Genomic DNA, 13832 nt, shown 5'->3' with positions numbered 1-13832 from the left:
TTTCTCCTTCCTCCTTGAGCCCTCCATTCCTCCTACACCACCCCTTTCTCCCTCCATCGCTTCCTCTGAAATTTAAAGATTAATATCATGTTAACCATCTTTTTGTTTTAATTTCCCTTTAAAATTTTTTTGATAAAAATAAAGTACTAAAAATAATCGACTTGACAAGTTTTAGTTCATCATGTTTTTGATAATTTAACGCATGTCATAACCTTAAAATAGGTGCGTTTAGTTAATATCAAGTGTAAGTGTCAACAATATTAGTGTGGTTGGTAGGATTCCATTAATTAAAAGCCTGAAAAGATATAAAGAATGTTTGGCATGGCAAACTCGAATAAGTGTGGGATGAAACTTGAGTTGGGGAATTAAGCTAGTGGGTGGCTTGGACCTTCATGGCCTTTTTCTTTGGTTGTTGGTGTGAGTGGGAGGGGGTGTGTAGCCTCTCTTTTGAGGTGGGCTTCTTTCTTTGGTGTTTGCTACTACTATTTTTGTTCTTTCTTTCCTTTTGGGTTTATTATATTTGGATTAATCAACCATTTGAAAGGGTGAATTTCACTTTAAGAATTAGTGTATTGTATTGGTTTGGTTAGTCTTTGGATTTTCCATTTTCATTTGAGAGTAGGACCTGATATAATGCATTAACAGGACAAGAGGTGACAATTGGACGGGTCAGATTCGAGTTTATGTTACATCATTTTCTTGTGTTTCAATGTGTTTTTTGGCCATGTAAAAGGGGAACCAAATGGGTCCACACATGCAATTATTCATCTGGATTTTTAAGCTAAATGATTTACTTCTTGATTGATGAACATGAGGCTGAGAGGAGAACTTTTATTTTATTTTTTTTCTATAGATATATATAAAGTGAAATTTTATTTATTTAGTTAAAAAAAAAGGATTATCAATAACAAACAACCAATACTCGGTAGAACTTGCATCCAAATATTAGCACAATAAAAACTTGAACAAATAGCTGGATATGGAAGATAAATACTTTTAAAAAAATTTAAATTATTTTTAAAAAAATTCAAATCAATTATTATTTATTTATTATATTTAATTAAATTTTTATAGTTTTATTTTAAACCTTGCACGGTTGCATCACTAAATTAATACATGATCTTTTCATAATAAAGAGATTTTATCAGTTCCTTTAAAATAGGGTTTTTTTACACAAAAAAGAACATTACAATTCAAATTTAAAATCTCCTCTTAATTTCACTCAATCCTTATTATTTAATTTAAGCTTAATTATCAACAAAAAGGAAAATTATTCATCCATAATATTTTGAGGTTATTCAAAATTTATTCATCCATTGACACGTCACTAAAATATATGTGGATGAAATTTGTCGCGCTGAGCTTAAGTGAGCATACATATACGTAACAGATTTTGCACATATTCTAATGACATATTGATAAATAGGTAAATTAGAAACAAATATAAAAAAATCGTAAATAAATATAGTATGAAAAAAACATCATGAAAAAAATATTAAAATTTAACCCAAACAAAAATAATTATATAAGATGGAAAGGATAACAAAATATCATAACATGGAGCTAGATTCTAGACTTGAAAGGAGAGGAAATGAAAAAGGGCTGCCCTGCCCATTCCACCACTTGCACGTGGCAATCAAAAAAGAGCGTCCCAGAACACAACCAAGTTAAGATAAAGCAGAATTATTGAGCAGACCAACCTAAAACGCAACCAAGCTGAGACAAAGCAGAATTATGGTGCAAGAGAAGAAGCTAGTTGATGAGGTGTCGGGTTGGCTAAGAGCCTACGACGATGGCTCAGTCGACCGGACATGGACAGGTCCCCCTGAGGTGAAGTTCATGGCGGAAGCAGTGCCACCCCATGAAGATTTCATTGAAGGTGTAGCCACTCGTGATGTGACTATTGATTCCAATTCAGGCCTCAGAGTTCGAATCTATCTACCGGAGCAAGTTCTCACTGCCAAAACTAAGTTGCCTATCTTACTTCATTTCCATGGGGGTGGTTTTTGCATCAGCCAAGCTGATTGGTATATGTACTATCACATTTACGCTAGGCTGGCAAGGTCTGTTCCAGCCATTTGCGTGTCAGTTTACCTCAGGCTTGCACCAGAGAACAAGCTTCCAGCTGCCTGTGATGATGGCTACGCTACTCTCCTCTGGCTCAAGTCGTTGGCCAAAGGTGAGTCACATGAGCCCTGGCTCAATGATCATGCAGATTTCAACCGCGTTTTTCTTATTGGGGATAGCTCAGGAGGAAACATAGTGCATCAAGTGGCTGTTCGAGCTGGGAACTTGGATTTGAGCCCATTAAGGCTAGCAGGTGGGATCCCAATCCACCCTGGTTTTGTTAGGGCAGAGCGGAGCAAGTCAGAGTTAGAGCAACCTGAATCACCTTTCTTAACCCTAGACATGGTGGACAAGTTTTTGGCCCTGGCTTTGCCAATTGGAAGCACCAAGGACCATCCGATCACTTGCCCGATGGGGCCTTCAGCCCCAGCCATGGAGGGTCTAAATTTGCCACCATTTTTGTTTTGCGTTGCTGAGAAGGACTTGATAAAGGATACAGAGATGGAATACTATGAGGCAATGAGAAACGCTAACAAAGAAGTGGAGTTGTTGATTAGCCCTGGAATGGGTCACAGTTTTTACCTCAACAAGATTGCTGTGGACATGGATCCAAACTATGCTGCCCAAACTGCTAGCCTTATTGCAGGGATCAAAGAGTTTGTCAACAACCACTAAATTTGTCAACTGTTTACCCTTTTTACATCCAAAGCGAGGACCTTGTAACATCTAATAAATGAAGTACTTTGTAATGAAATGAAAATTGGAAATTGCGTATTAGGGTAGACTTTCCTTCCTTGCAAAGAGTTTCAAGACTTGGATAGCATCTTTGGGCCACACTCCATGTGTTAGGTGAAAGATGATATATCTTTATTGAAGCTACATTATTTTATGACAATTTGTGGTTGCCATGGAAAGTTGCATTCCATATGTTCGAGTCCATTAAAAAACAGGCCACTAGGAGCCACTCCCGAATTTGATGAACCTCAATCAAATCTTAGAGGGGGCAAAGTGTTTAATTTTTTTTTGTCCATTGGCGCCTTATTTTTGATGCAGTGATCACGTGAAAAAAGAGATACGTTTTAATAAACATTACAAAATAATTATATTTATTTACGTACTCTAAAATTATACGTAAAAAGAATTCACAAATAAGTTTCATTTATAATAAATTTATACCACGAGATGGATATGGATTTATCAGAACTGAATCGCCCTGGGTCAGTTTGGGTTTTAATCATTTTAAATTATTTTAGATTCAAATAATTTTGACTTTAAATTGCTTGAATTCAGAGAAATTTTAAATTTTTATTATTTTAAGTTTGGGATTTTTTAACTCACTTAGAATCTAATATTTGAATTCAATGTCAAGTATGCCACCGAGAATCACAAATATATATACATTCAACAGGTTCTGGGTCTATGAAGGCATAACATAAAACCAAATAGAGATGTCTTTATAGAAGAATCATGCTAATCCAACAATTGATCTCATTGGTGCACTTTATGCAGTATAGAAGATAACGAAACTTGATTAAAAGGCAATTTAAAACGCACTCCCCCCCTCTTTCCATACACAAACAAACACGAATTTGAGTTAACCTCAATTAATATTAGCGTAACAAAAAAAAAAAAAACCTTTTCATCCATAATTTGAGGTTATTCATAATTCATTCATTCATCAAAACGTTACTAAAATATGGACGAAATTTATCAAGTGGAAATTAGGTGAACATATACGTGATAGATTTTGCACATATATATATTCTAATTGCATATTGATAAATAGATAAATTTGAAATAAATAAAAGAATCAGCAAGTAAAGAAAATAAATTTCTTAGTTTTTGGATACATATAAAATAGTATGAAAAATAATCATGAAACAGTTTTACAATTTAACCCAAACAAAAATAATTATACAGGATGGAAGGGATGAGCAAAGAACACAAGGAAGAGAAGAAAAAAAAGCAAGAGTTTTGGTAAGAGGACAAGACGCATTTTTTCTTGTTTTTTGGATTTTTTTTATTTGATGGACATTTCCATCATTTTATAAAATTCGTTAACGGTGTTTGAGATTTTGAAGTGAGGTGTTTATTTCCGGTACTAATGAATTTAAGGTAAATTATGATCAAACTCTAAAGGAGTGGAAGAAATTTACCCAAATAATTTTATAGGACGAAAGGGATCAGAGTCGGCTCTAGAGTAAAGCCACCAAAGCTTTGCTTTGGATCTCAAATTTTCATAATTCATAATTTTATAATAATATAATAAATTATATTAAAAATATATAAAAATTAATATAATTAATAAAATATTTACTTATCTTCTCATTTTTAATAGATATTTATTTTCTTTTACTTTTCACATCTTTATTAATTTTTAACTATTTATATTATTTTTATAAAAATATCAAAAATAAGATAATTAATAAATCTCTGATTTATCTAAATATGCACTTAATAAATATTTATTTTTTATTATTCTTCAAAACTCATAAGACTATTAATTCATAACTATTTCTTTCATTCTCAATTAACTGAAGTTAATATTTATTTAATGATGTTCAATAATTATTTTTTCTAAACATAAAATCAATTTTTTTTTTAATTTATAATCTCCACCTCAAAATCTTTCTTTTTTTTTTTTCAGTTTCTCTTTCTTCTCTAATTTTTTAATAAAAAAATCTCATTTTCTTAATTTCAATAAAAAATATCACTTGATTCTAAAGTTGGAAAGAGAGAAAATGCGGAGAGGCTGCCCTGCGGCCCAGCCTCAGCCACCACTGTCACGAGGGGCCCCCCACTATAGAAAAGAACAGAGAGAGAGAGTATAGGAATAATGTCATTGAATCCTATCCTAACCTTAGCTCGTGTTTCTTTCCTGGATTTGACTGATGGAAGCAGCCAACGACTTTCCACGTCTTTCACTCATTTTCTCCCATTTTCCCTCGTCTTCCCTTCAACCCCCCGAAGGAAAGACTTGGACTCCCTCCACTTCTATAACATAAGTAAAAGGAAGCCCCAAAAGGGGGCTTCCTCATTAATCAACGTGTTGACTGAAGTAATGTCTACGTTTTGAATCTCTACACTATTAGTGAGTCTAACTTTACAAAAACAATCAGTTAGCCCACGTTTTTCCATGCGTCAACAATTCATATCTCTTTTCTTCGTAGCCAGACAAGTTACGTTTTCTAGGAAAGAGTATTGAATCTGTGAAAGTTGAAAGAAGGGCTTTGAAATCTCTAGCATGGGCTTTGAAACAAAATTCAATTTGTCTACAGTAGTAAGTCCTTTGACCCTGTTCGTATTTCTTTGTGCATTTGCATCCCCTATTCTTTGACTCCTCAGCTTAGATCTATTTGATTGTTTTCATCTTTTCACCTTCTCTCATTGTCGGCTTTTCCTCGGGTCTACACTATACTTCAAGCTTGCTGTTGGGTTGGCTTGGTGAATAATAGAAAATCATGAATTTTGAATATTTGATCATAGATTTCGATCAAAGAGTTTGAGTTTTTACAATTAAATGCTCTGTTTGCTTTTTTAGATTTCATTTTGACCTTTGAATTTTGTACGTTGTGAGGACGTGTGTGGTTTGATATGAGTGCCGTGTCTAGCCTATTAGTTCTTGCCATATGTCTATTTTGTTTTTTGTTCTATCTTATTTATTATTCTTCACGTCAATGTTTAACACTTCTTAGATTAGAACAAGTTTTTAATTTAAAGTCCTTTCTCATGTCTGTCTTTCTTTTTTCATGTTTTAATTTTACCATTGTTCAATTTGAGTTTTGTCATTACTCTATATAGATAATTGATTGTTGACTACTCATGTTGATTTCCTTTCTATTTTTTGCACTCATCTGTTTTCCATTTTTTTAATTGAGTTTTTATGAATTCTCATGTTTAAAGAAGTTTTAAGTTATTAGTTGTTTCTAAGACCTCTGCTTTGATTTAAAGTGTTATTCATGTTTCTCTTTGTCGTTGTGTGTTTTCCCTTTTGTTTATTTTAGTGTGAGATTTATATTTAAAATTCCTGTTACAATTTGATCATTCAATTTATTGTTTTTTTTTTATTTTATATCTATGTAATTAAAATTGATGTTAAACAACATCAGAATCACCTTATGAATTTTGATTGAATTCTCTTACTCACTTAAAATTAATGTTGTTTTTTTTCTCTTATGCTTTTGGCCTTGTAGTGCGTTTGTCAATTTCAAATTCTCTGTTGGTACAAGTTGCTGCTGGAAAGTGTAATATTTTATGATTACATTAAGTTTCAGTTACAGTTTTTTATTATTTGCTCTATAGTTTTAATTTATTCATCTCTTTTCTTGCTTAAGTCTTGACATTATTGTCTTTGAAATCTTATAAATAAGTTAGTCAAACCAATTAAAGAGTCATACTTTATCAAGGTTGGTTAGAGCAGAGGTGGCCCGAAAGTTAATATGCTAAATTAATTAATTTTCAAAATAAAATACTAAATCAACTGGTTTTGTCAAATCAAATGAAAAATTCGTTCAAATTATTTTCAAATCTATAACATAAGTGAAAGGAAAGTTCCAAAATTTCGAGATCTTATCTTGAATTTTCAGATCTGTGTTGGCTATTTGTTTTATGCGGAAGTTAATATGCTTTTGAAATTCTTGAAATGCATAGGACATGGAGATTCAAATTTAGCTGAAATACTTACAATAAATGAAGCTTTTCAATTGTTTGTTGGTTTAATGACTCAATGTTTACAGAATTTTTGAATAAATAGTGATTCTCTCAATACTGTAAGTTGGGTCAATAATACACAGGATGCTCCATAGAGATTCAGTTAGGTTTCATTGTAAATTGAGAATCTTTGTAATAAAATTTATTGTTGGAAGGTGAAACATATAAAGAAGGTAGGGAATAGTATTGCAGATGGACTAAGTAAAGGAGTCTTGAGAGATGTTGATTTTATCTAGGTGGTGTTGGGGTAGTTGGGAATTATTATGGGAGAAGGAGTCTGATTCTTGATAACGAGCTAGAAGATTTCTACTGCTAGGAGTATTCATTTAAGTTTTGAATACTGATGGATGCCGTCCTTTGAAAGGATCTTTTAATTCAAAAAATTAAGTTGCTGATGTTTGGATAATGTCTAACATATTCACGCTGCTGCCAGTATGTTAAGAACTTTTTGGTTATTACCTTTGATCTTTGATCTTTTATTTCTTGGAGAATCTAGATAATGTCTGGATAATTTTTGGTTTCTTCACTTTCATCTTTGATCTGTTGAGAAAAAAGTCTGATTATTTTCCATTCATTGTTTATTAATGTGATCATGAACATAACAACATTCAATATAAATTATTAAACAGTTTAAATAGATATTAACCATTTATCTTATCTTATTTACATTAATTATAGATCTTTCAATTTCAATTACTCCCCTTCAACACTTATCTTCCTTATGGAGATACCAAATTCACAACCTTTGGTAGCCCAAACTTTGATGATGCTCTCGCCAACAATGTATGTTCTGTCCTTCAAACACAACATCATAACAAAACTACAATCTTTGTAGTCAATGATGTCCAACTATTTTCAGCAAAGATTTTTAACTTCAACTAATATGTTGCTATAAATCTTTGCTTAGTCAAATTATTTTTTTTCCTACTTGCATAACTAACAAATCCGTTTACACTAATTTTAGAAATCCCATATTTTTTTTTGCTCACATTTACATTTATCAACATTTTCGATTTCCCACCTTAACCATTTATTTTTGTGTCATTAATACCTCATCAATCAAGCTGTAATGTACTTTGGTGCATCTACAAATTTTCCCTTTGTCATTATGATCAATGCTCATATGAATGTATATCTTATTCTCATAAAAAATATTTTGGGACCATTGTATGTTCAAAATCTAGCAATTCCAATAATTAGTTGTAATTGTTGGATGACAAAATATTAATGACTAATTTCTTCATTTAATGGCTATATTTTATACAATTTTCTTCTTAAGAACCAAGCAAATCTTATAACAAAAAAAAAAAAAAAAAATACTTGAAACATGTTTACAACCAATCAAATATACAAGATGATCTTTTTTCTCTTCTTAACTTACCTCTGCCTTGCTACAGCATGTCTTCTTTTTTAACTTTTTGTGCACATTTACACATTTTCGTATCTAACTAATCTAAATATTAATTTTATTTTGTACAACATTCATAAAATCATTATACGGCTTTTATACTCATCATACAATATCATTCAAAATAATCCATACCTTATTTTAATTTTGTTAATAAACATTAACTTTTTGTAAGTTCACTAAAAAAATAACCTAATTTGTCAACAACCATGTAACAATGTTTCACCTTGCCTCAACATTACATAAAATTTTATTTATACATAACTTTGCTTTGACTGTTAACAAATCTAACTAAATTTTCCCTCCAATCAAATAAATAATCTTTTATTTTACCCCAACGCAACGCGGGGGTTCAATCCTAGTCTTTTCTTAAATGAAATAAAAGTTGTCAATTTTCTTTGTTTAGGTAAATATATGCATATACATATATATCTATATATGGAAAATGGTTCGATATTTTTTATTGCGAGCATAGGACAAACAACTGTTAGGTAATTAAGGCGTTACACGACCTTATCATCTATTTTCCTCTTTGGTAGTTAGAAAAGTCCAAATTCACGTCCGTTCAATTATGACAATTTCTATTACAATTATAGACAGAGCTCAATATCTCCATCACCATTACATCTAGCAGTTTCAATGGCATCTTTAGCTCGTCAAATGGTTTAGTCTATATATATCAATGCATTTATACGAATTGTGTTGATTGACTTTGAATTTAAATCTTATATTTTATATATTTGTTAAAAAAGTTGAATTAGAATTTCGTGAGAAGCACCATGGAAGATGAAACTAATTAATATGTAAGCACATGTCTGTGATTGAAAAGAAACCATTGTAGGTACTAGCCAGCTACAACTCCTATGTGTCCATCACCATTTTAGCATTGATAATATACTTAGTTTAAGCAAAAAAAAATTATTAGTTTTAGGTGCAAATTTTATTTTAATGTCAGTTAGTCTAATTCAATATTGGCTCAATAACTTTAAAGCTTTAAAGTTAAATATTCAAATGATATATTTTTTATTGAAATTAAGAAAATGAGATTTTTTTTATTGAAGTTAAGGAAAAAAAATAAAAAAAGAAAATTCATAAGTGGATATTATATATTGAAAAAAAAATTAATTATATATATAAAAAACTGTTAGAGATTATTAAATGCATATTATTTTTAGTTGATTAAAAATAGAAGAAACAAAAGAAATAATTGAAAATAAAGAATATTATGGGAATTTTAGATATGTAAATTCATTATCTTATATGATTACCTTTTAATCACTTTTTATGTAAAATTCTGTATCCGATAGTGACAAATAGAGTAGAACATATTCCATCAACAACACTTTGATTGACAAAAAGAGATTGGAAGGAAGACCTTGACTTTAGAGACGCTCACAGTGGTTTTGAAAGACTTCATGAGAATTAGCCACTTACTACCAAATTTCGCTTGAGTTTCCAAACAACTTCACTGCATGTGCTTGCTGGTATGGGAATGATACTAGCTCTCGATTACTCTCTATCCACAATTTCTAGTGTTTTATTAAAAGATTAAAAGATTAAAAGAAAAAATTTATTAATACATTATATCTAATATATCGACAATTGAATTTAAAGTTAAATGAACACATGGTAGTCATATATATTTGTTTGGAAAGTTAAAAAGTTTTTATCGTAGTTAGTATATAAAATAATAAATTTTTATTAATTTAAATAAAGATATTAACTATTTAATAAAATCTTGTATTATAGCTTTGATGGTATGTCTGATAATTGAGTAGTTGTTACAAGAAATAGCTAGGAAATGGATAAGGAGTAAACTATGCTAACAAGACAAGATCCATTTTATAGTAGGTCCATCTCACTTTATAATATTCTAAGCTAAGAAGTAGATTGAGCATTGGATACCATTATTTTAATTTTACATATCTTGATCCCAATCTCAATCGCTTTCCCATCTAACTCTTAATAGAAAAACTAAAAATATGACCAAGCTTTCCAATCTCATTGTTTTTATTACTTTTGCTAATTAAAAACAAATAAAACTGTTTTTGGAAGGTGAAACTCAAAAGCCTTTCAAACACTATTTTTTAAGCTCAAAAGATCATGTTCTTGACTCAAAGAGCAGACCCTTTGAACCTAATTTACAAAGAGCAATATATATTTTATTGAATAACCTAGCAATTTTCCCTTTCCACACCTTTCCTTCTTCTATATAAAGGGCAACCAGATTCATCCTTCACTTACACTTTTTAAAGTCACCTACTTAAAACGTAACCAAGCTAAGAGAAAGCCAGAATTATGGAGCAAGAGAAGAAGCTAGTTGATGAGGTGTCGGGTTGGGTAAGAGCCTATGACGATGGCTCAGTCGATCGGACGTGGACAGGTCCCCCTGAGGTGAAGTTCATGACGGAAGCAGTGCCACCCCATGAAGAATTCATTGAAGGTGTAGCCACTCGTGATGTAACTATTGATTCTGATTCAAGCCTCAGAGTTCGGATCTATCTACCGGAGCAAAGTCTCACCACCAAAACCAAGTTGCCTATCATACTTCATTTCCATGGGGGTGGTTTTTGCATCAGCCAAGCTGACTGGTATATGCATTATATCATTTACACTAGGTTGGCAAGGTCTGTTCCAGCCATTTGCGTGTCAGTTTACCTCAGGCTTGCACCAGAGAACAAGCTTCCAGCTGCTTGTGATGATGGCTACGCTACTCTCCTCTGGCTCAAGTCGTTGGCCAAAGGTGAGTCACATGAGCCCTGGCTCAATGATCATGTAGATTTCAACCGCGTTTTTCTTATTGGGGATAGCTCAGGAGGGAACATAATGCATCAAGTGGCTGCTCGCGCTGGGAACTTGGATTTGAGCCCATTAAGGCTAGCAGGTGGGATCCCAATCCACCCGGGTTTTGTTAGGGCGGAGCGGAGCAAGTCGGAGTTGGAGCAACCCGAATCACCTTTCTTAACCCTAGACATGGTGGACAAGTTTTTGGCCCTGGCTTTGCCTGTTGGAAGCACCAAGGACCATCCGATCACTTGCCCAATGGGGCTTGCAGCTCCAGCCATGAAGGGTCTAAATCTGCCACCATTTTTGTTTTGCGTTGTTGAGAAGGACTTGATAAAGGATACAGAAATGGAATACTATGAGGCAATGAAAAGCCAAAAACACAAGTTTGGTAAATCATCTTTATCAGTCAAATCATTTGTGGTTATCAATTTACTTTGGAGGCACTTTTTTCTACTCATGGGATTCTACAGGTCTTCCATGTACTGTCTTTAAATGATTATTAATAAAATTTTTATGATTGGTTTAGGAAAAAAATTACCTTGTAACATCCAATAAACGAAGTTCGTAATGAAATGAAATTGGAAATTGCGTTCTTGCCTAGCAAAGAGTTTCAAACTTAGTGCAAGACTTGGATAATACCCTTTTGGGTCACATCCCATGTAGTGGCAATTTGTGGTTGCCACCATTCCATCTGTTTATTGTTTATTGCCATCAAATATTAGGGGGACAAAGTGTTTATTGTTTGCTTTTTTTTTTTTCCACATTGACACCTTATTTGGACAGAATATCATGAAAGAAAGACAATGTGTAAAAAAGAATTACATTTAACTAATTATTAAAAAATGATTATATTTAATTATGTAATAAAAAATTATACGTAAATAAAAACTACAAATGAGTTTCATTTACAGAAAATTTTATTTATGCCTCAATATGGAAATAGATTCATAGGACAAATGAATGGACAGGTTCAGTTTAGGTTTTGATCATTTTAAGTTATTTTAAATTTATAAAATTTAGGAATTAAATGGTTTTATTTCAGATAAATTTTAAAATTTTGTATTATTTCAAGTTTTGATCCAACAATAACGTCTTCATAGAGGAATTAATCTCATGGGTGCACTTAATGCAATATATAATTAAGATAGAAACTTCGTTAAATGGAAGAAAGAATATTAGACACATTTGATTCCTACAATGGAATAGGGGTGGAATGAAATAATTATTATGTAAGGATACAGTAGAATATTATGTGGTTTGGTTTATTGAATGGAATTATCATTATGATATTATTCAGATGTTTGGTGGGTAAAATAATTTTGAAATAATAAAATGATAAAATTACCCTTTATTATAATTTCATAAATTTTTTGAGATTTTTGAAACTCATTATTTTTTGTCAATATGTTATTATTAAGTAAAAATTTAACAACTTAATAATTTATTATTAAAATATTAATATGCTTTTTATTTTTCCCTATTTTCATTTTTTATCTTTTAATTTCTTTTTTATTAAAATATTAATATGATATTTTATTTTAATCTTTTTTGTATTTATCTATTTTCATTTTCCGTTCATCTCTTTCAATTTCATTTTTATTAAATTTAATATCATGTTATTTTTAATTTAATTTCTTGTTTTGTATATTTTCTTTTTTCATTTTTATTAAGATATTAAGAAAATATTCATAATTTAATATTTATTATTATTAGTATTTAGCAAAGTGATCCAGCTAAAAGGAAATCTAAGCAATTTGATTGAAAGCTCAACTGGCATATGGTGTTAATTCAGCCTATTCTCTCGTGCTACATATATATAAAGGTATAATACATTCTAATCCACAAGGAGGAGAAGAATAAAGAGAAGCTTTCTATGTTGTCAGGTTTCGCTAAATACTCCAAAAAATATTCTTCACAGATCACAAATCTCATGCAGTTCCATTATCATATTCCCTAATCCACAGTGCATTAATGTCCCTACTTTGTACAAGTGCTTCATAGATATGATAGATTCTAAGAAAATTAATACTGAGAATAGAGAACATAACAAGGCTTATGAAGTCAACGAAACATTCCCAAATTCTTGTATGACATGATAACAAAATATGATCCCAAAAAGTTTGTAGACAAAGAATTCTATGGATGGCATATGGATATCTTCATCACCGTTTTGCTTTGAAAATTACGAGCATATGGTATTATTTTTGGAAGAAAAATGTATTACAACTCGGATTTGAATCTCTAGCAAGTAATAAAGCTTAGCTCTCATGTGATCAATTTTCTTCTAATCTCAACCTTTTTCCTCCTTAAGATCCTTCTTCTTTAGTCGACAAAGCACATAATTGCAGTCATTCATGGACACCAAATTAGTATCCAAACTATACTCAAACATGATCCATTGACTTACTTGTTGCGCCACTTCACCCTTATATCGAAACCGTTTCTTGAACCCCAAAGGCTGTGCTGATAATTGGGAATATGTTATTGCCTCGGCCGGCCCAGTTATCATCCAAGTACCGGTTCCAATCAAGCGGTTCATCTTTGAACTGTTTTGAGTTTTCTTCTTTGACTGAGTGAAGAAGTAGAGATCTTCACCAGACCGAAGATTATCCCCACCGTACAACTCCCATATTTCCCAAGGTTCTTTCTCTCCGTACAAGTTAAAATCCTTGATTACTTGTTGATCAAGATGCAGCCTGGACTTGCCAGTGATTTTGCTGAAGAGATAGCCCAGTAGCATGGCGTCACTAGGCTGAAACCTGAGTCCCACCAACAAGGGAGCCACAGCATTATTGTCTTCCATCAAAGATCGATATATAGTTGTGGAAGGGAAAGCAAAAGATTTTCTTGATTAATCAGA

At 31.8% G+C, this 13832-nt stretch overlaps 3 protein-coding genes across 3 annotated transcripts; 2 read left to right on the top strand and 1 right to left on the bottom strand.

Moving 5' to 3' along the window:
• LOC18587070 (probable carboxylesterase 15) lies at positions 1556–2981 on the top strand. The gene has a single exon (XM_018129634.1). It carries the CDS (start codon positions 1735–1737, stop codon positions 2740–2742), a length of 1008 nt encoding a protein of 335 aa, XP_017985123.1. The 5' UTR covers positions 1556–1734; the 3' UTR covers positions 2743–2981.
• LOC108663698 (probable carboxylesterase 15) lies at positions 10258–11572 on the top strand. The gene has a single exon (XM_018128990.1). It carries the CDS (start codon positions 10484–10486, stop codon positions 11462–11464), a length of 981 nt encoding a protein of 326 aa, XP_017984479.1. The 5' UTR covers positions 10258–10483; the 3' UTR covers positions 11465–11572.
• LOC18587065 (NAC domain-containing protein 101) lies at positions 13263–13775 on the bottom strand. Its single transcript, XM_018128870.1, has one exon. It carries the CDS (start codon positions 13773–13775, stop codon positions 13263–13265), a length of 513 nt encoding a protein of 170 aa, XP_017984359.1.

Source organism: Theobroma cacao, chromosome 10 (genome assembly GCF_000208745.1).
Source record: "Theobroma cacao cultivar B97-61/B2 chromosome 10, Criollo_cocoa_genome_V2, whole genome shotgun sequence".
In the NCBI taxonomy this organism is placed as follows: domain Eukaryota; kingdom Viridiplantae; phylum Streptophyta; class Magnoliopsida; order Malvales; family Malvaceae; genus Theobroma; species Theobroma cacao.
This window is presented reverse-complemented; position numbering and strand designations above follow the sequence as displayed.

Bases quoted from the DNA above. Each gene is read 5' to 3' on its own strand.
- LOC18587070 (XM_018129634.1), top strand. From the start codon at position 1,735: ATGGTGCAAGAGAAGAAGCTAGTTGATGAGGTGTCGGGTTGGCTAAGA.
- LOC108663698 (XM_018128990.1), top strand. From the start codon at position 10,484: ATGGAGCAAGAGAAGAAGCTAGTTGATGAGGTGTCGGGTTGGGTAAGA.
- LOC18587065 (XM_018128870.1), bottom strand. From the start codon at position 13,775: ATGGAAGACAATAATGCTGTGGCTCCCTTGTTGGTGGGACTCAGGTTT.